Genomic DNA, 22,694 nt, shown 5'->3' on the forward strand with positions numbered 1-22,694 from the left:
GCCATACTGGAGCCAACAACTTACAGATTCCTTTCATACTGATATGTGCCATTCCATGTGCCATAGTAACCACTGGAAGCACATATGCATCAGGTAACAACCAAGGTTCTGACAGATCGATCCAACAACCATTCTCATCCAACTTACCCGTACTTTCTCTCCACTTGCTCAACTCTTTCTCTGTGGCTTCAGCTTGAAGGGACTTTACACTCTCTATCGTGTTTTCACACATTCCAACATCACCAACCCATCTGGCAGGGCCTGCAACATACATTCGAGTCTTCACGTCTTTTGCTGTTTCTTTCGCGATTTCATCAGCAAACGCATTACCACGACCAACATCATCAGTGATTTTCTTGTGCGCACTGCATTTCATAATCGCAACTTGCAACGGTAGGGTCAGTGACTCAAGAAGATCATTCACCAACTTGCCATTCTGAATCTTAGCTCCATGCGAAGTCAGGAACCCACGTTCTTTCCACAATCGCCCAAAACTATGAGCCACGCCAAAGGCGTACTGGCTATCCGTATATATGTTCACTTTCATTCCTTCAGACAACACGCATGCTCTTGTAAGGGCAATTAATTCTGCTGCTTGGGCCGAATTTTGTGGCACACGTGCAGTTTCAACAATCGTGTGCAAAGTCGTGATAGCATATGCAGCAGTCGTATCACCATTCGGAAGCTTGAAACACGAACCATCCACCCATAAAGTACCATCACACTCAGTCAGGGGAGTATCTTTAAGATCTACTCTCCCTTTCGTCTCTTCTTCTGTTCTGAACAAACAATCATGTTGCTCAATCTCATCTAGGTCTGCTGGGATTGGTAATAATGTAGCTGGATTCAACGTGTTGCATCTCTTTATGTGTATATGATTTGCTAACAGTGTCAGCTCATATCCTGATAATCGCGCACTAGTTAAGTGTTGTGTCTTGGTCCTGTTTAACAATGTGTCCACAGCATGTGGAACCATAACAATCAATGTATTATCCATTACTAGTCCAGCAGACTGTCGTATAGACATAGCTGTGGCGGCTGTAGCTCTCAGACAACTTGGCAATGCCCTAGCTACCGGGTCCAAGGTTGATGAAAAATATGCGCATGGACGCGGTCTGTCGCCAAAAGGCTGTGTTAACACTGATAATGCGCAACCGTTCTTTTCGTGAACATACAATGTAAAAGGCTTGCTGTAGTCAGGGGTACCCAACACAGGAGCTGAACATAATGCATTGCGCAATTCCCAAAAACTTTTCTGACACTCTTCAGACCATGGAATAGGATTCGCTGTGTCTTTGCCTGTTAATGCTAACAAAGGTTTTGCCAGCAAGGAGAAATTTGGTATCCAGTGCCTACAGTATGAAGTAATGCCCAAGAAAGCACGTACTTCTCTCTGTGTTCTAGGCACACTTAACTGTGCAATGGCTTGAATTCTTTCTGGGGTCAGTTTCCTTCCCTCCTTCGATAAGAGATGACCTAAGTAGGTCACTTCTTGTCGACAATATTGCAGCTTTGAGAGAGACACTTTGTGATGAAAGGCAGACAAATGACGCAACAAAGACAGTGTAGCGTCTTTACAAATCCTTTCAGTATCCGCGGCGATTAGCAAATCGTCAACATACTGAATAAGGATAGCGCCACTGGGTAGAACCAGTGCATCAAGCTGCGCTTTTAAAGCCTGACTGTATATTGATGGACTTTCACAGTAGCCCTCGGGAGCGCGTTTAAAGCGAAAGCTGCGACCTCCTAAACTGAAGCCAAAAATGTCTCTACTCTCCTCTGCAATTGGGATGCTAAAGAAAGCATTCTTTAAATCGATCACTGAGAACCATGCAGCGGAGGCTGGAATCATGGTTAACAAGGCAGTTATATCAGGGACAACTGGAAACTGTGGCACAACAATCTTATTAACCTCTCTAAGATCAATCACAAATCTGTAAACAGGTGGCTGTGAAGGGTCCGTTCGTTTTAAGACAGGTAAAACAGGACTATTGCAAACGTTGCCTCTTGTCTCTTCAATTACACCCTTTTCAATCAAATCGCTGACAATTGCTAACAACGCTTTCTGACCCTCATTGGAGATCTTGTACTGGGGAATGCGTGGCAATCTGACATTGGCTTTTAAAGTGACCACATATGGCGGTATTTCCAAAAGACCCACATCATTGGGACCAGTAGCCCAAAGGACATCTGGAAGGGATGACAATTCAGGTGGCATTGCATTCTTAGACAAATCCATCGGGGAAATCACTTTCTTACCTAATGTAAGTTGCACTCCTGAGGGAGAACAATATAGCGTTGCATGCAATCTTTTTAACAAATATAATCCCAGCAAATTTTCAACACAACCTGTCGTTAGGATGAGGGGTGTTTTTAGCTCACAAGGTCCAACAGAAAGTGACATAGGACTAGGAATCGGGTTCCTAACTGGGGCGCCAGAAAAACCTACTGAAACATTCATTTCGCCAGACAAAGGCGCGCCAGGGAGTTTTGAATGCATGATTGAACTCTTTGCAGCACCAGTATCCAGCAGAAAGGGCTCCGTTACATTTGCTGTAGTTACTTTAACATAAGGTCCGTTCTGATCCACTGGCACTGAAACAACTCCCTCTCTCTGTCTACGGCTGTCCTAGTAATCATTATCTTCTACATTGTCGTCTTCTGCATAATAATTATTATTGTAGTACTGAGCTGTATTACCAGTCGCGTTGGCTTGCTGATCAAAGCTATTTATGGTATTTTGAGGCGGAAGAGGACGCGCGTTCTGGGGAACATTTCCACGCCCTCTGCCTCTAGGAGCTTGCTGACCACCCCTACCTCTTGCGCCATACGCATTACTGTTACGCTGCATTAATTTAGGGCAACTATATTTAAAATGACCTTCCTCTTTGCAATATGAACATTGGTTGGGACCTACAGGGATGCGTGGTTGATAATACCCATTCATTTGCTGGTTATTCTAAAACTGTTGGGGCTGCTGATAGATACCTTGGGTTTGCCTATAATTATTCTGTCCTCCACGTGGCGGATAAGCCTGCTGCAAGAGGACCTTTGTTTTAAATTCTTTTGTTTTCTTATCTGTTCTATCCTTCTCATCTTTGTCTCTATTTTCATAATACTGTGCAGTAGCCAGTATTTGCGCTGAAGAGGAAACAGCCCAAGAACTTTCTGAATCTTTTAATTTCTTACACAACTCGGGAAGTAGATTCTGCACAAATTTATCCACAAATAACCGTTGGCCACCTTCAGTACTCATGTCTTGACCACTGTGGTCGATAAACGTTTCTTCAAACCTGGTAAAGAAATCGGACACTGTCTCATCTTTCTTCTGCTTACATGCGGATAGTTTATCCCAATTTACACGCATCGCAGGCATTATAGTTTTCATGTATGTAATAATTCTACCAGGGAGTTCTGCTACTAAAGGGTCAGGCTTTGCGCCACCAACTTGTCTAGCGTCTGCAGCAATAATATTAGCCCATGTGTTACCCAATTGTGCAGCGTGATCTACATTACGAATGGATCCCCATAAAGGCTGTGGAACCACATTCCCAAACAGCATATCTATGTCAGCCAGATTCATTACACATGATTCTGCAGTTTGTGATAACTCCTTGTAATAACCTGTAGGGTTTTTACGGGGGTCAGGCAATGTCTGTTTAAGCGCTAACACCTCAGAACGTTTCCAAGGGACATGCACCCAAACATGCTGAAAATGTGCTGGGACAGCTGGATTAGCATTTGGATCAGCAGGTCTCCACACTGGAGGAACCTCATGCATCGGATATTGGCGCGCTTTTACCTTCTTCCCCACAGGGAGTTCCTGTTCGAACAATGATTGCTGGCAATCGCCATTTCTGAAGGACAGTAAAGTCGCGACTGCTTTATCTACGTTGGGACCCACAATTGTACCTGTCCCAAAGTCAAATCGCACTCGACACAATTCCTGGGGGTTTGGGTTTGAACCATTATCTTCCAATTCCTCACAGAGGAATTCACACATTTTGTCAAAGACATACCTCTGTGTTGGGGCATCCCATTGGTGAAAAACGTTAACAACTGATTCCACATCATAGAGTGAAGGGAAACCAATCCACCTACGCGCCAGATGATCTAACACCTCTTTCTCGTCAGGACCAGGCAGCTGACTACGCAATTGCTTACGTTGTAAACCAGGGGTCGCACTAGATGACCCAAAGAGAGGCGACATTAAACTAGTAACTACATTAGCTAGTCGTTGTCGTGCTGAAGGAGAATTTGAGGCGAAAACGGGGGGATGGACAGAGGGAAGAAAAACGGATTCGGATACAGGTACCGGGGTAGTGCAAGAAGGAGCGCCAGGGGAGGCAGCTGATGTGCTAGGCAAAGTCGCAGGAAGCGCGGGGGCAACAGGTAACAAAACTGGCGGCCCTTGAGAGGGCTGCACTGCAGGGATAGGAGCCAGCTGAGGAGGAGCTGGCGGCTGTGGGAAGGCCTGCGGCATATTTACTGGGGGCTGCACATTTACAAGCTGTGGAGGCGCTGTGGCATTTTGCGCATACGGGAGTGGCGAACTTAGCAAATGGGACATTAGGGAATCTTTCTCTTTCTCTTTTGTCTCATCTTGCACAAGGGGTGACAAAACAGGGTAACATTTATCAATCCCTAGTTTGCGCTGTCTATGTAGCTGTTCATTCATTTGTTCCTCCTCATTATCTTTAAATTGCACAGCTGCTTGCATCACTGACATACCTCTTTCTCTCTTATTCCTTTTCGCTAGCTTAATTTCCTTCTGTTTGGCTTCCTTTCGCCATAGGCGGAAAGAATCAAACATCGCCGGCCAGGCTTTCTTTTTAAACAATTTCACTTCCAAATTATCTAAGATATCTGTATCGAAACTACCATTTTGGGGCCATTTTAAAACACCGTCCTTTCTGGTGTATCGGATCCATACTTCATTATATGCAATGGGGCCCACGCCATGTTTTACATAAAGCTCATAAGTTTCCCCCGGGGCAATTCCTGCTTCACCGTCAACTCCTAGATAGCTACCGACCATATCAGGACCTAATCAAGGGGGAACCACGCACACACCCAGTTCTCCACACGATCCTACACATGGGAGCAGGACGCCATCTAACTACATGGCTTTATAAAGCCATACGGGAACTGACTAATAAACCACTGGAGACCCTGAGAGCCACCTGGGAGGCAGAAATCGGGCGTGTGCTCCATGAGAGTGAGTGGGAGAGGGCTTTGAAGTACCCTAAGAAGGTCTCGAGGAACGCACGCTTTAAGAATATCCAATATTACATTTTGCACAGGGCCTACTTAACACCCGCGCGCCTCCAACGATTCTACCCCGACACTCAATTCTTATGCCCCAGATGCCACGAACAGAATGCAGATTTCCGACATATGTTTTGGAACTGTTCCATTATAAAAAATTTCTGGCACCACATTCACACTACTTTGGGTACCCTCACGGGGCTGACCTGCATGAACACATGGGAGGCCAGTGCCATAGGCGTCTTTCACGCAAGTAAACAGCACAGGGTGCAGACCCGGTTTCTATCCCTTGCGGTGCTTTTAGCCAAACGCAGCATCGCCATGCACTGGCGCTCCCCCACCGGTCCACCGTTGGAGGCTTGGGTGGGGGCTACACACAAATGGGCGACGGCGGAGGAGGAGACATTGCGGGAGGAGGAGGTGAGAGGGGTCCGCAAACACCCTATATCTATGGAATGGGCCATGCTATTATATCAGTTCAAGCAGCTAACCCCGGGAACAGACTCAACAGATGGTTTACCCACACCGTCAGCCCGGCACACGCAGTCACAGACCCTCCCTAACCAATCTCCCGAAATACCAACCACATGACCGCATGGCCAGCCCCAGTATCAGGTATACTGTTGCAGCTCTAGGTCGAACCACATATGATAGGCAACCGTGAGTCACAGAGGAGCCTCCCCCATACGGCGTTACATACCTAGGCAAGAGTAACTGGGGATGTCCTTCCACACCCGTCCCCCAGGTTATACCCCATTTCCACCCCAGTTCATGTGCCATATCTGGAACCTGAGACAACAGGGTATACGCAATACGATATATCTATACGTTACGCATGCTCCCCGTTGACGTACCACCAGTATACACAGATGAACGGTACCACCATTGAATGTACAATTGACTTAACTCTGCGAAACTTTGTGTAATGTACACTGTGTGAGATATGAAAATGGCAATAAAAATAAGTTTAAAAAAAAAAAATAATAAAGCTCATAAGTTGGAGTTCCAATTGGAGGAACCGGACATGAATCCTCTAACTGGAAATCCCTTCCACAACCCAAACAAAACAATCTTCCAAATACACTAGCACCAGGCATCTTCGCTCACTAGTCTAGTTCCAAACTTCAAAGGATTATCGATTCGATTACGATAGTCTCGTGAATACACGAGTCCTCTGGCTTTGGCGTTTGCAAACTCCAAATCAAAATGATCCCGAAGGATACCAAATTCAAACTGGGAGACGCTCCACTTATACTTAACTGAATATCGATGATCGATGACGTCACCAGAAGACTCTCTCGATTGTTTCGCTCTACCAAAATCGTCAAGGGTCCAAAACAGGGCGATTAATCAGGGCAGCAGTCCTTCGTAGCCGTTGGGACGCGGAGAACCTCGCAGAAAAGACTTTCGGACCACGTCGACATGCAGGGGTCGATGAAGTGGCGGCCTTCCTCCAGAATTTCCACTCGAAGCTCCTCCCGAACCTCTGGCTTGGACCGGTACCGCTGAAATCGTCCCGAGTTGGGTGCCAACTGAAGTACTAGGAATTTTAAGCCCAGCGGTGCAGGGGAACACACCCTATGACTTCGGGTTCTTCCTGTTTCAGACCTACAGAAACACAGAGTCTTCTGGGTGAAGTCAAAGATCAGTTTATTGGCTGCAGACCAATTACAGGTATCCTAGAAGTACAACGGCGTGTATGTCCTCAGGAGACTGCTTAAAATTACAGAAACAAGCTTCTCCTTAAATACAAAATATCATGCTTCAGGCACACATTCCTTGTTTTACGGTATGGTCATTTACAGGTATACATTACAAACGAAAAGGCAGAGTCATGATGACCATCCCACATTCCAGTTAAGCCAGCCCACAATTATTTACCCAGCGAGGCTCAGATCCCACATCAGATATCAACAGGCCCCAATAAACACGGGCATCTCCTGTTTGGAAAACAAGCCATAAAGCAGGAACGGTCAGGTGTGAAAGTGATTAGCTGGAGGCTCGTGTGGGATGAAAAGGCTTTATGGTGTGCCAAGCCCTGATGCTAATCACAGGTGGCCAGAGGACGGGGAGCTCGTGAGACCGGACTGACCTGGGGCAGCGGAGCCAAGCTGCCCAGGTCACAGGGAAGTCAAAGGAAAGCACATGTGCTCTAAAGGCCAGTATTTGCTTCATAATATGTAGCCTATGTGAGGGCAACCATAAGATGGCCACCGCTCTAAGATGGAACCCACGAAGTCAATGTATAATAACGTATACTCAGTGCATTCATAGCTAGAACGTTATACAAAGCACTTGTACATACCACATTGACCATTCGCGGTTCGCTAATACCGGGATAGACAGGGGTAGGGCCCTGCCTCCTACGCGGTCCCAAATTTCAAAGTACGACATCTACTGGTCAAAAATATACATCACGATACAGTCAATATTTGCAGTGCTAGCACTGCTCTTAGCGAAACGAAGCATCACAATGGACTGGCGCTCTCCTACGGGTCCCCCGATAGAAGCGTGGAGAGGAGCAGTCATAAAATGGGGCGTGGCAGAAGAAGAAGCGATCAGACTAGACGATACGCGGGAAACACGCCGTAACCCATCTCCATGGAATGGGCAGCTCTCCTGCACGAGTTCAAGCACACACATAGAACACCCACGGAATCCCCGAACACCCACAGAATCCCCGACAGCCACCCAGATGCTGCAACGCCCCACAACCCCCCACACCCCATGCACAAATGCTCGAGGGGAACCCATCTCCCTCCACTGCACACAGCCCACACGCGCTAAAATGGGGGAGCGACCCCTGGTGAGGCCTAAACCGCTGTAGAACACTCGATGCCACAGCCCTGCACCCCATCCCTGATTCCACCCCCCAAGTTATACCCCTAGTTGGTTCGTTAAAAACGACACCCGCACACTATTCACAACAGCGGCAGGGTTACTATGACGAGATCCTAACACCCAAGCGCATCACTACAGATCCAGAACACTCAAGAACATATAAGCCATGTACAGAAGACAAAAACACGTCCAAACACTCAATACACCCACTTGTTCACCATACTGGCAATTTAATGTAACTGATTGATGAAAAACTGCAAATGATGTTGCTTTTGCTCGTATGCTCTGTCTGCATCAGAAAATTTAATAAAAAGGTTTACAAAAAAAAGCAGAGATGCCAGAACAAGCATTATGTTCCAAAAGTGCATGACACGCACAAAAATCTAAGCCACAATGCACAACACATTCAAGTGCATGGTCTCCGGATGCCCAAGTACATCGAAACAGCAGTGATCTGCAGCCCCTAAAATATGTTAATGGCATTTTCCTTTATGGATGATGTTTCGAATTGATAGTGGCACCTAATTTAATAAACCAAAACAATTTGCATAATAGGAAGAGTGAACTTATAAGTCTACAGAACAGAAATTAGATGAGCCACAGAACTAGAAGAGAACATTAGTGCTGTGGGCCTAAAGCAAGCAGTAAGTGACCACTCAAACGGTGACAACAAATGCTGGAATTAGAGTTCACTGGTATAAAAACAATAACCTGAGAAGTGCCATTGCAGCTCTAGTTAGCACTCTTTCTGTCCTACTCCATCAATCTAACATGAAGCATAACCCGAGGACTCTCAATAAGCACCAATCAGAACACATTTTATTCGGACTGTTCAAAAGTTTAAGCAATAAGAGCGCCGTATTATTTAAAAGTTAAAGAGAAGTCCTAATATAACCTGTGGATGAGCCAGACTTTTAAAAAAAACTTGTAAAAGGATTGCACTTTAACAGTACCAACCAATAAACAAGTATTGCAACTTAGGGTTTCTCAAACTTGAGATGTTTAGGCCAAAATCTGTAATTGCTGTGATCAAATCCTGAGACAAGCAGGACCCACTGACAAATGTACATGTAGGAACCATTTAAAAATGGGCTAATAATCTATTTGCATTAATGAGACAAGCAAACAGTCAAATAAGGTTGCATTTTGCATGAACTAATCAGTTCAAAGGTTCTAAAGAAGATCAATTCAAACCAGTGTGAGGATCTGCTATAAATCGTTGACTGAAATTTATAAAAATAAAAAAGGCCTAGCAAACAATCTCGAACTACCACCTGTCTCCACATTTCCACTTGTTGTCTTTACTGCCATAAATACTGAAGGTATATATTAATAGGCAGTGAGGAGGTCACAAAGGTACCAAACAATATCAAACATTATAACTTATGGATTAGCCACAATGAGATCCACTCAGGGGCGATTGGCATGAAAATGGATCGGTGGGGCGGGCAACTGAGGCAAAGTGAGTGGCAAATAAAAAAAAGAAAAAGTCACTTACCTTGCTTGCTGCACGTCTGACGTCCTCCTCACTCCGTTCCCTGTTCTGCGGGCTCCAACCTCCAGGCAGTTCCCCAAACCAATTCTGGCACTACTCTCCTGCTGGTAAGCAGCATCAGAGAAAGACCAGGATTGGATGGAGCGGGTAGGCTGGATGCTCCTTTAGGCTCTGGAGGCCTATGCTTGGTCTCCACCCAGCTGTCTAAGACAACTGGGTGGAGAGTGTCAAAGTGCACATGTCACTTTGGCCGGAGTAGGACAGCCGGCCAAACTAACATGTGCAGTTTGGAGCATCAAGCCAGCCACTGCTCCTGTCCTGCATGCTGCCAATCGGCTACTAATCCGACATGTCTTTTTACTCGGGCGCACTGCGGTATGCACAACGGGCAAAAAATAAAATTGCAATGAAATCTTTTTATTGCCATTTTATATTTTCGTCACAGGTGGTGGCGGGGGCAACGCTCCTCCGAGTTCGGGGGAAAACCGCTGCTGGCTCCACTGGTCTCAAGCGCTAGCTTCAGAAAATTAGCCAATCAAGTGAGCTGTTGATCCAACACAGTTTAATCCCTTCCGTGCTCCAGTCGACCAATGGCCGTCACGAGCACTACCTGGCTAGTGCTGCGCACGTCCGTTGGCCGACGCGCCCCTCCCACTTTTTCAAAACGCCGTACCGCGGTTAAGTGGTTAGTCCAGAAATCACCACTCAGGATTCAGACACATGAGAGGTCAGTAAGCATACTCTCTAACATAATGGAAGATCTTACTTCTAAATATGAATACCACGCAGCAGCACTGATTCGTCCTGTACTGTCTGTAGAATAATTTTCTCTGAAAATGCAGATAGAGTGTATAGTTTAAATACCATATGCATGTATATGAAGAATATTTGGATACTTTCAATAGAGCTCTAACCATCTCCCTTCAAATAGATGAAGCAGTACAGGGAGAGAACTTCCACCTTTCCATGCTTTGAAAAATCTTGCCATTTCAACAAACCAGCCATTGGGGATAATAAAACTCCCTTGGAGTTATTATCACACAACCTCTGTCCAAGGCATCTGACTTCCTGAAGGCTTATGATTAAAGTCGACGTCCTTATTGTGATGCATAAGAGCTAACTTTTATCTATATAGGCTGATCGCAAACATGTGCCAACCATTCAGAGTAATTGCTTGCCAAAAGCCATATTTATTCATTGAAATTCACAGACATTGAAATATTTCTGCGCTGTTTAAAGCAATACTTTTACATTAGTAAACTGACAACAGCATTCCTAGCCTTTTTTTAAACTGCTACTTTATGTAGACAGAATGATAACAAATTAAGACTTTGATCCTGCTGCAGCATCCTAGGCGACAGTGCAGTAACTGGTAGCATCAGTTCATTTTGAAGGCAAAGCATAGATGAGATGCATATTAATATCTCAATATATTCTCTCCTGGCTATGCTGATGAGGTAAGTGGCGTTTATGAATTCGGAGCCAGATGTACTAACATTAGGAATACTGATTTCCTAATTGCAATTCTTTCCGAATCGCAATTAGGAAAGTGGTATTCCTAGTGTATGAAACTCAACAAAGCCCTCCAAGACCTAGGACCAGTATACATGAACCACCGCCTGCACTTCGACCGACCAACCATGAATCTCTGCTCTGCACACCTTGCCCTCGCACAGATACAACATATCCACGCTGCAGAGGATTCTCTTTTTTCTAACTTGCTGCCAAAGCCTGGGACACCCTCCGTACCGCACCCTCACTGACCCACTTCAGGAAGGGACTCAAGACCTTGCTTTTTGACCGATACCTGCAGCACAGCACCTGGATACACTCTCGGTTGATTAGCCGCGCTATACAAGCACTATTTGTTTCAATCAATCGATCGGGGTTTATAAAGCGTGCTACTCGCGTGAGGGTCTAAAGGCGCTTGGGGGGGGGGGGCGGGGGCAGTGGCTCCGGATCAGTTGAAGAGCCAGGTCTTGAGGTCCTTCCTGAACGCGTGCAGGGTCGGGGAGCGTCTGATGTTCACGGGGAGCTCGTTCCAGGTCTTGGACGTGATGTAGGAGAAAGCTCTCACGCCAGTTCTGCTTCTGATTGATTAGTGATTCAGAGTGGGTCGTAAATAGACCTACCTCATGCATATTAATGAATTGTGTCACAACTTGCGACCTATTAGGAATCGCAGCCATCACAGGGATGGTGGCCTGTTGAGGTCAGTAGGCCACCATTTTTGTGATTGCTTTTTAATAAAGCAACCTTTTTTAAAAAAAAAAATGCAGCTCGTTTTCCTTAAAGGAAAATTGGATGCATTTAAAAAGAAAAATGTAACTTTGCAGAATAATTTAGTAAGAGTCGTGGAGGTCCATGGGACCACTGCCTGCTCTTACAAAATATTTGTTTTCCGTTCTTCATTTGAGAAAGGATTAGCACCTCCTTCAAGGTGTCGGTAAAATATGAATGTTTGCAACTGTAACTCAGTAGCAAAACATTCATACATCCTATTCAGATTTGGTATTTGGAAGGGACGCCCTAAACACGCCTCTTGCAAATACCGAATCACAAGCACAAATTGCGATTCAGTAACTTGTTACTGAATTGCAGTTTGTGTTTTATACATATGTAAAAGCAAGGTAGAATTGGCTGATTGGGCCGTTTCCGACCGCAAAAAGGCTTCGTACATGTGACCCTTAATGAAAATGCTCATGATGGAGAACAAGGTAGGCAATGTTTCCTTCTCTGTCATGAGAGCTTAAACAGTGAATGGATGAAGCTTGTTCCCTGAGCCACCAAGACCACAACTCAATTGAATTGAATTGGGGAGAGGAGTTGGCCTAACGGCTAGGGCGATCAACCTCGAATCTGGGGAATCGGGATCGAGTCTCGGCAATGACGCTGAACATCCTGTGATTCTGAGCAAATCACTTAATCTCCCCGTGCCTAACATAAAATGAATGTGTCCTCATGTAACGCAATTGGTGCTATGTAAAGTGCTCCGATACCCAATACCGGGTCAAGTTCGCGCTATATAAAACGCCGCAAAAAAGAGCTGTTCCATAATTCAGATGGTTTGTGGGTGCAATATATGACCCCTCTAGACGCAAGAAGTATTCGAAGCGTATAAGTTCCTCTGTGCTTGTCATATGGGCTGAAGTGTGCATGGAAATGGGACACGGTGTGAAACGTGGCCTGGATGCACCAATGAAGGTTCATACAGCCTCGCGGATCAATAGATATAGCAGATCAGCTCTAACTCCAGTGACTCTCTGGAGACTATAGTAAATAACTTCAGAGACTCCTTAGAAGAAGAGTAGATTACGGTTTATTAAGCAGTATGTCACAATCTCAGAGCCGCAGCTAATGACATGCTAGCATTGACAGTTCAACAGACAAACCTTCTGGAATGCACTAACTGTCACAGGGGGAAGTGAGGACTAGGCGCAGGGAAGGGACCAAGAGGATAACAAGGTATTTACGATCAGTACTTAAAGTGGTATAATAAATACAATGGATTGTGCACATTTATTGCAATTCAAAAATAAGGATAAGTTTATTCACAACAGAGACCCGTGCCATAGTTCTGCACTATGCCTGGGAGACTTTGAAGCCATTGAGTCAGGCATGTTTTTCTATTCAGCACAGGCCCCAATAAAAAGTGGGGGAGGAAGCGAGAACACCTTTGTCCCGACCTTTAGCAAAATAAAGTCCAGTAATTGCAGGTCACTTCTATCCCTTATTGGTCAACAAACACAAAATAAGCACTATTGATAAAAGAAAAAAAGCCTATTAAATGCATGTTGTGACCCTAAAGAAATCCCACTGAGCGCGCCCTTCTGACATATACAGACAAACTATTTTCAATAAAGGCCTTGAATGGCTATTTCAAAAGAGCTGAAAAGAAAAACTATATAATAAATATGTATCCTACCTGACAGAAAAGTCTTAAACATAAAGCTCTAAGGGAAACATTAGGTAAAGCAACAAAAGATTTGAGAAACAAATGATAGGCCACCATTTGTGATCTGTTCTTCACATAGCGGAAATACTTATCACTACAATGTATTCTAGGATTTTGTTGTGTCAGTGTGAAATTCCTCTTTGATGATGTAGCTGCTCACCTGTTTTAAGTCTGCAGCATTATTCCTTCAGAAAGGAGAATTTACCATGATTGTTCGCAAGTTACTGGCCTGTTATTCTCTTTGTTTCTATTTGCAGTATAAAGAAAAAAAGGAAACGTCTTTAGACAGGCGATGTAAAAGGATCTATACTTGTGGCAGTGGTCAATATTTTGGAACGATATTTAGGATATTTGTCATCCTTAAACATATACAATCATTCATAGAACACCCAGGTGTCAATAGCACGGATGCAAGACCCTTTTTAATTAAGGACCTAGAATCTGAAACACACACAAGCCAACAGTGACAGCAAAACAAAAAACACTCCTTTTCAGGAGAGTCCTTAAAAATTGAAGTGTTCAAGCAAGCAATCATTAAGAATAGTGAACAGCCCATGTTACGCAACAACCAATATATATCTAACAGAAGACACACTTATAACCAGATTCTTGGATTATATAGAGTTTGGTGAATGCAAAGCATTGGCCAAATATTGGCGGATGCCTTGTCCACCAAACCCATAGTTCAGCCTCTTCAGGGTGGAGCGAAACACCATGTTTCTGCTCCTGGAACCTCAGGGGCCTTCACCGAAAGAAACCTTCGACCAGAAGACCATCCACCACAGTTCCATGAGTCAATATATATCAGAAGGTCTGTCCTATTTAGGATGGGATAACTGCTGTATATATTTTCAGCTAGGGTACGACCAGGGAAAATCTGGTGGTTCCAAACAGACAAATCTCCCCACGCGCTGGGAGAAAACTCGGAGCTTATCAGAAACAATGCTTTTTTTTTTTATTTGCAGGAATAAACCCACAACTTGATAGTTGAATTCCAAAAAGTAAAATAAAATGGCAACAGTCCACTATGCATGGCCAATGTAATCTAACGTACGTCCCTCATTTCTTCAACTGCCTGTCAACTTCAACATCTAATTCGGCTTAGCTTCTAACTTTTCTCAAACCCTGTCACATTGACTGTAGGAATTGAAGAAAGCCAAACAATAGACTAACCTCATATTCTGGCCAGATCCTCACCATACCGTATGTCTCTCTTTACATGATCTTTCTACCAGATCCCTGTCATTTAACAGGCACTTAGTGACCACTTAGAAAATGAAATGTCCCAGGACTGCATCATACGATCCAAATGAAATATGTGCAGCAATGGACCAATTCATAAATTGCATTTTGTAGTATGGAAAGGAGTACTACACTACTCACATACTATAAAATGTTATTCAGAAATCTACAGCCAGAGACCTTCGCATTGCCTTTGTTTTCTGTCCAGAGTCTTTTCAACGGTGGCAGAGAACTCAGCACACCTAGGTATTCAGGATTGAAGGAAATGTGGGAGGGATAAGGGGGTTGTGGCTGAAAAATGGGAAATGCATCCTACTAAATAGGAGGGGTTTAGGATGGAACATGCTAATTGAAACACACCCACAAAAAGGTAAGAATATTGTTATTCACAAACTACATTTCTAAAGTTACTGTAGTCTTGAAGGTGTCAAAACAAGCCTAATGTAAGTCATGCACCACACATTTCCACTACCAGGTACAGCAATGCACTCCAAAGGAAAATAGCAGAAGTTGGAAAATAAAATAACACATCTAGAATGTGGTTGTGCGTGTGTATTTAAAAATGTAAGAATAAATGTAATAAAAAATAATAATTAAACTTTAAAAAATATTTTTTTTTAATTATTCAACACATAACTTGTAACTAAATTTACTATACTTGGTCACTTACAGGTACAGCAACACACTCCGATGGGGAACATGTGCTTATGTGTGTGTGTATATTTCAAAATGTATTTGGAAACTTAATTTGAAAATACATTTTACTTTTATAAAAATTAAAAACAACTTTAATTATTCAACACATAACTACTCACAAAGTTTAGAACACACTAAATAAAAATAAAACTGTATGAGGATGGAGATTTTTTTAATTATTGCTTTCCCATTATTCATGATTTCAATTATTATATTTAAATTAACTGTTTAATACACATTCAATTTGAAGTGCTAATGTGCCCCAACACTTTATTTTATTTGATATTTGTTAATAATAAATATTTAAAATGAATTTACATGTATATTGTACAATAAAATATATTATTAACTTGTTTAAGAATAAAACAATTCCCTATACATTGCCAGACTAAAATCCCCTTCATGGTGGCAGAGGTCTCACCCACTTGTACATGTATTTAACGTTACATAAAATCATATCTGTAACAAAGTGTTCTGCAAGGCGATGTCTTAGCACTATATAAAAAGTGATGAGTACATGGAACTGTAAATACACACATTCCGTTTGAGCAATAAACTAGCCTGGACACCTGGAATGAATGAGATTTCATTGCTGTCATGCTGCTTAGTAAAAATGTGTACTTTTTCTTCTCTTAAGAACGTGGAGTCTTCGCCAAATTCATCTTCATGTAATGCGACATCTGCACTAACACAGCTCAGTCTCCAGACTCAGCGTGCACTTGTTACCAACACTTTGGTAGTCCTCAACAGTGAATGGAGTTTGAAGAAAATGGATCTATGGCTGCAAGCTTTTAAGCTTATTTTCACCAACTTCGCATTGGCTATCAATGAGTCCAATATTGCCCAACTACCTCTGAATATTTCCTGCGATCCCCAACAAGAAATGTAAGTACAATCTTCCAGTAGCCTAACTCAATGTAGCTAGGTGCCTCTAATAAGCAAATTTATATCGGTCCAGCCAATACAAGTGTGCTCCCATTTTGCGCGCTCTCTAGTGTTGTTTTAATTATTGTACATCACCACTGATTTAAAATAGAGTGTTTTTTTGCTAAATGGACTTCCATTAAAACAGTTGAGAAAGAAACATTGATTAATATTATAGCTGATGACTGCATATTTTGCATAAATGTGGTTCAAAAAAACCCTGGCATTTCCCTGAAGGAAAGTCCATGTTTTGCCTTCAGCAAAAGGTATCCTATGCTCAAGTGAAGTTTCCTGATGCAACTGTCACGATTCACAAAGATTTGCGAGGAAAAGGGATATTTTTATTACCGAGGGAAACAGACCCAGAATTACAGTTTCCCTTGGTAATTCTTCATTATGCAGTGGTTTCTGATGGTTACTTCTGCCCCCACAAAATTAAAGGGTCCCCCGAGTATGGTTAACTGCAGGGTTGCGGTGAGCAGTGGTATAGAGGCCCTCGGGTTTAGATCAGCGGGCCACTTGACATCTGGTTGATTGGATGTATTGGCCCAAACTGGCTCTACATCCTGTGATTCTGGACAAATGACGTAATCTCCTTGTGCCTAAAAAAAGCGAAATAATGGATCCGACCTTGTTTACTGTTCTCTGGTGCTCATGTAAGGCCCTCTAATGCTCTTGCGCCACGTTTGCCTATACAAAAACTATAAAAGACAAAATAAATGGATAAAATAAATACGGGGGCTATCCAGTCAGTCAGCCCCCAAGTTAATATGGCCCCAAGAGAGAAGGATCACAAACTCTCGATGCCCCACCTCCATGCTCTGAAGTACTTACCCATGTTGCCATGTGTGGCATGTTGACAGGACTGGCTGTCCAACAGAGGTACATCTGACAATCACATTCTTCATGAAGGACAGCAATTGTTCAACCAGGCACATAGTCCAGTGTCTAACTTCAGACAACAGAGCAATCTCTAGTGCACAGTTTAATTTCTTGGAAAGAAGCCCAGTAATCAAAATAGCTGCCCCAAATATTAGAGCCTCACATCTTAGGCATCACAGTTAACCCACAGTGTGGCACATGCGTCACAGACCTACTACTCAGAAAGCAGAGTTATTCTTCAAACTGATAACTTCCAGAGAGCTATCCATCAGGTTACTAAAGCACAGACCTCAGACGGAAGAGACAAGCTGCAAGTTACACACTTTTTACACATTCCCAACAGCAGAGCAAACTAAACGACTGCACACGTTTCAAACCTCAGATAGCAGAGTTATCACTTGTATTACATATATTAGTCATTCATCCTTCAATAAGGAGGTAGGATCTTCATGACGTTTTTCAACATGTTGGCAATTGTGTATTTTCATTTTTCTGAGAATGCCTCATGAGTTTTTTCTTTTTAAAACTGGACTTACACCTAATAAAATGATTTTATAACAGAAAATGCCTGGCACGAATTCATGGTGACCCGACAACATATACTGGCACATGCATTAAAGAATGCTTTTGCGATTCCTCAATTGCGATTATTAAGGAATCGCAATTAAGGAATCACAAAAGCCGATGCATGTAGGAATCGCTATAAAAATAGCAATTCCTAAACATTCCTTAATTGCGACTAGCAAATTGCAAGTCGGAATTAAGGAATGACTTCCCATTCATTCCTATAGGCCTACAGGCCCATAGGAATGAATGGGAATTGCATGCGCAACTTGCGAGTACCAACCTGGCAGTTTCAGCATTTCTTCAACTGCTTGTTTGCACTTTTTGTCTTATTACATTAAATCAGTGCTGCTGTTGTCGCATAGAGATTCATAGCTTCCAAGTGTCCCCATGTCAAGTGTCACACCTTAAGTCAATTCTGGCTTTTTAAGCAACATTATATGTTATTCTGGAACTTGAAACTAGCTATTAACTTTGCAAGTATGAGCCCCAAACTGAGAAGCAAAGTGCAGTTCCCTAAAATGCTAATATTAGCTAACTGTGTAAACAAGACAATGGGATACATTAAATCTCTGAATTTGAATTTTCTTTATGCTGCTATGTGGAAAGTATTGTATCAAGCTTTCACCACTATCAAATGCACATGGTATTAACACACTTTTAACAGGTGCCTGTCATTACACGTTGCATTGAATGTTAAAGCCAGTGTATGGTGGTTGACCTTCCAATCAATACTGACTTCTGAGCAAAGGAGCCAGATGCATCAAAGGGTTACCTATTCTATGTCGATGAGGAAATGTAATAATACATATTTGCCAAAATTCCTTTAAGCTAACCTTTTCAACTCTCGGTGACTCAATTAAACATAGACAAAATTAAAAAAAATATTTTAATACTCCCAGATTCTCTGCAATGTTTAAAACAATTTGATCAAACTAGAACATATGCTTCTAAACCATCTTAACCCAAGCATACACATTGGAAAAAACAGAAAGAAAAAGAAATAACATTTCAGTGATATCCCTTTAGAACAAAATTCAGGTCAACTAATCTTAGACCAGTCTATCTTGCTGCTTTTTTTTAATAACACGTTACATTGTGTTGGCGTGTACAGGAGGAAATAAAACATGACACATTCTGTCTCACTTTAGTTTCCCTAAATTGCAGTTTCATTTTGTTGAAGTGCAGTTTTTATCAGTGTTAAATATGTTCTCCTTTTGGTTGGGTTTTATCAATTATTATAGATCTAAACCTAAAACATGAACTTCTAAGTATATCCTGGAGATCAGAACAGAAACTAGGTGCATGCTGCAATCCAGCCTGCTTTTGACCTTGTGATTGATTAGGTTAAATTTTAGTTCCATTCCCTTATATGTTTTCTATAAATATATACATATATATTTGTTTTTCCATGTTCACCCTGATTTCTGATTATCCTCAACGGAATTTCAAAGGACGCATTTCCTTTTTTTGTTTTGGTTATTTCTGAAATGTATGGTTGATGGCATATAATCATTATTTTTGCTGTGCTCAATGATTTTATAATCATGTTTACTAATATGGAAATTTTAAAAATTAAAAGACATTCAAATTTATTGTACAACCAGATGCTGTAAGTTACTTTTGTTTTCAAAGGTTTAAATATCCTCTATCATTATCTTTACAGAGCCAATTTCCTGAATAACATTTCCAAGCAACTTATCCCAGCCCTTCAAAATTCAATCTTCCAGTATTTGCTTACGTATCACAAAGGTAAAACATGTTTCTGAGACAGTGCAAAACAGATTATAAAATCGTTGTATTTATCTCACCTTTTGCATTCTAGTCTTTGAACATTGGGAAGTTGGTTTGCTGATCAAGCCCCTCCATGCATTTAGAACGTTTGGATGAAAAGCACTCTTAACAAAATACTGAAGACCTCAGCATGTAGACCAAAAAATGCCAGGTAGAGGGAAATTGAAATCTGGAAGCTCCAGGGTGGGAAAGATGAAACTGTATAATTTCTTCTTATAATTCATCAAAAGCCCATGTAAGAGTGCATTTCAAGATACACATAAATCATGGGAATATTTCCTGTCACTGGTATGTATGCATGTCTACTGGAAAAGTAAGGGCCAAGTAGGACTTTCCATGTATTTGAGTGCTGCTGGCTGCCATAAAAAAAAACTAACATGTCAAGCTTCACTGCCTGTATATGTGATTTCAGTGCCCTTTTTGGCTTCCTATATATTTCCACACAGTAATAGACTGGGACAAGGAAGGGGAACGGGGTGATATCTTGTGAAGATTACTCACCAATAATCTTCAACACACAGAGTACGCTCAAAGAGTGGCGGGCTTTGCGGATCTTTTTTCTTGATTGTTAAATTACATGATGAATTGAAGGAGGATAGCCTTCTTTTACCACCGCTACATATAGTAATAATAAAGTGTATTGTATTAATTAAATGATAAAAATAAAAATATTGATCATCACAAATGACATAAAACATCTTATAGAATAAAAACAACTCTGCAATTAAAACTTACAAATCTAGTGTACAACAATCAAATTCAGTACATACACCTCCAAATATCAAATTCTGTTTGTGTCCTGACTTCAACAGTAATTTACATACATTATTCAACCATCTACTACTGCATTTACAATCATCCATAGCTCAATCTATTGTCTTTTACTTATATGGTAAAGTGCTAATGTGACAAGTGTGCAAAATGCATACAAATCTAGCTTACCACGATCCAATTCAATACTTACACCTCCAAGTATAACACTCTGTTTGTGTTCTGACCTCAAGAGTAATTTACATACATTATTCAACCATCTACCACTACATTTACCCCCATCTTTAACTCAGTCTATTGCCTTTTACTAATGTGATAAAGTGCTGATGTGTCGAGAGTGCAAAGCGCATACAATTAGTTGCACTTATGCAGCCGGCCATTTGTCTCAAAAGGAACGTCCAATACTCTATTGAATAAAATCTACATTGCTTCAGTTTAGGTATACATGCAATCATGCAGAAAGTGCTTTGTAGACCTGAGCTTAACATTCTATCATCATCATTATTGCACTGCCTTCTCCGAGCCTAAAACAGTATCTAACAGCATCCGCAGTTGTTCTTATTTTAGCATTTTTATTCATATTTTCCTTACAGACAACAGTTTAGGGCAGATACATATAATATGTATAAGGGATTCAACTGCAGAGCCACAGAACTAGGTTCTATTTCCCTTCAAAATCCCAGATTGGAATGTATAACAGCCGAAATTATAGAATTTTCTTTCTTACATGGCCCAGCGAATGTAGTCCTAGATATTCTTGGCTCTGTGCAGTATAAGTGTCAATTAATAAGTCCACGTGGTTGTATTCTGCGACTTGTGTCCAATCTAAGGCCCATTGTTAATAGTAAATGTGTCACGAATAAGGTTTTTCCGTACAGAACAGTTCATTTGTCCCAGTACCCGTAGGTCAGGTAAATCACAGGATCCTGGTCCCGTCAATATAATATGCAATTCTGTATCTTTATAGGTAGGTTTTCCCACTTCTTCATGTATTAGATGTTTCAGTGAAGATGGGTCGGCATTAGCACATTCAACTATATAATTCACAGTACTTCTGTAGTCAAGTGATACCAGGGATCTTAGGCCAAGTTCCAATCTCATAATACAGTGTGGGGTTGCTAACCGGAAGTGCAATAAGTTACATATGCGTGTCATAAAGATTTTATCAAAACTGAAGATGATCCTGTTGCTCCTTACTGGGGATCCATATAATAAATATGGAACTCGTTTCAGATGTAGTGCTTTGAGTGATGGGCTATGTAGTGCTTTGAGTGATGGGCTAATCGCATTTCCTCCAAACATATTCGTGAACCTTAATACCGATCTGGTAATCACTGCTGACTTCAATTTCCTAGTGGTCAGGTGGCTCAACCAGGATAACTTATTATCGAAGATCACTCCGAGGTATTCGTATTGGTCCACTACTTCGATTCATATTCCTCCTAGTGCCCACCTCTTGGCGTTTCGGTTGATGACCAAAGCTCATAATTTTTGTTTTAGACAGATTGGTGATTAGACCGTTTACCATATAAGCATGTAGCTGATTTAGTTGGCGTTGTAACCCTTTTGGCATCTGAGACAGAATCACCAGGTCATGTTATTTTTCTACCTCCTAATTTTGGAAGAATACCCTGATCTGACTTTAACGACATGTTCAGGTCAGCAATGTACAGGGAGAAAAATAAAGGAGCACGGATACATCCTTTCCTAAAACCATTTTCAGTGCGAAACTTAGGTGATAGAGTATTGTCAGTTGATAGCTTTACCTGCAGCCATGTTTCAGAGTGTAGTTCAGTAATATAATTCAAAAGGTTTTGGTCAATTTCCCATGCTATGGCTGGTTCCACAGCCTTTGCCAATTAATCTTATTGCTGTGGAATAATCCACAAAACAGGCACAGAAAGTTGTTTTCTGCATATATCCTTTTTTTCCAAGTAGAGCCAGTGTTGTGATGTTATCAACTGTTGAACATCCTGAACTAAATCATGTTTGTGTTCTTGGAATTAGTAATTGTTTCTCTGCCCAAAGCCTTAGTTTATTTTGGAGATGTTTAACAAACAGTTTCCCTTCAAAGTCTAGTAATGCTATTAATCTATAGCTAGTTGAGATTGATTTTGTGCCTCCTTTACATATTGGATGCGCAATCACTCCTTTCCAGGAAGATGGAACTTTCCCTGACTTTATCACCTGTGAGAACAACTGTTCTAACAATATGCTCCAAAAGATTATATTTAACTTGGCCAGAACTATAGGAATCCCATT

At 41.9% G+C, this 22,694-nt stretch overlaps 1 protein-coding gene across 1 annotated transcript in view; it reads left to right on the plus strand.

Annotated features, from left to right (window-relative positions):
* The window catches only part of LOC146796679 (uncharacterized), a 482,771-nt gene that overhangs the window by 212,411 nt on the left and 247,666 nt on the right, over positions 1-22,694 (plus strand). Inside the window, exons 92-93 of the mRNA XM_085631367.1 lie at positions 16,135-16,382; positions 19,534-19,619. Of these exons, the coding sequence (XP_085487493.1) occupies positions 16,135-16,382; positions 19,534-19,619 (334 nt within the window). The remainder of the gene's footprint in view (positions 1-16,134; positions 16,383-19,533; positions 19,620-22,694) is intronic.

Source organism: Triturus cristatus, chromosome 10 (genome assembly GCF_964204655.1).
Source record: "Triturus cristatus chromosome 10, aTriCri1.1, whole genome shotgun sequence".
NCBI lineage: Eukaryota > Metazoa > Chordata > Amphibia > Caudata > Salamandridae > Triturus > Triturus cristatus.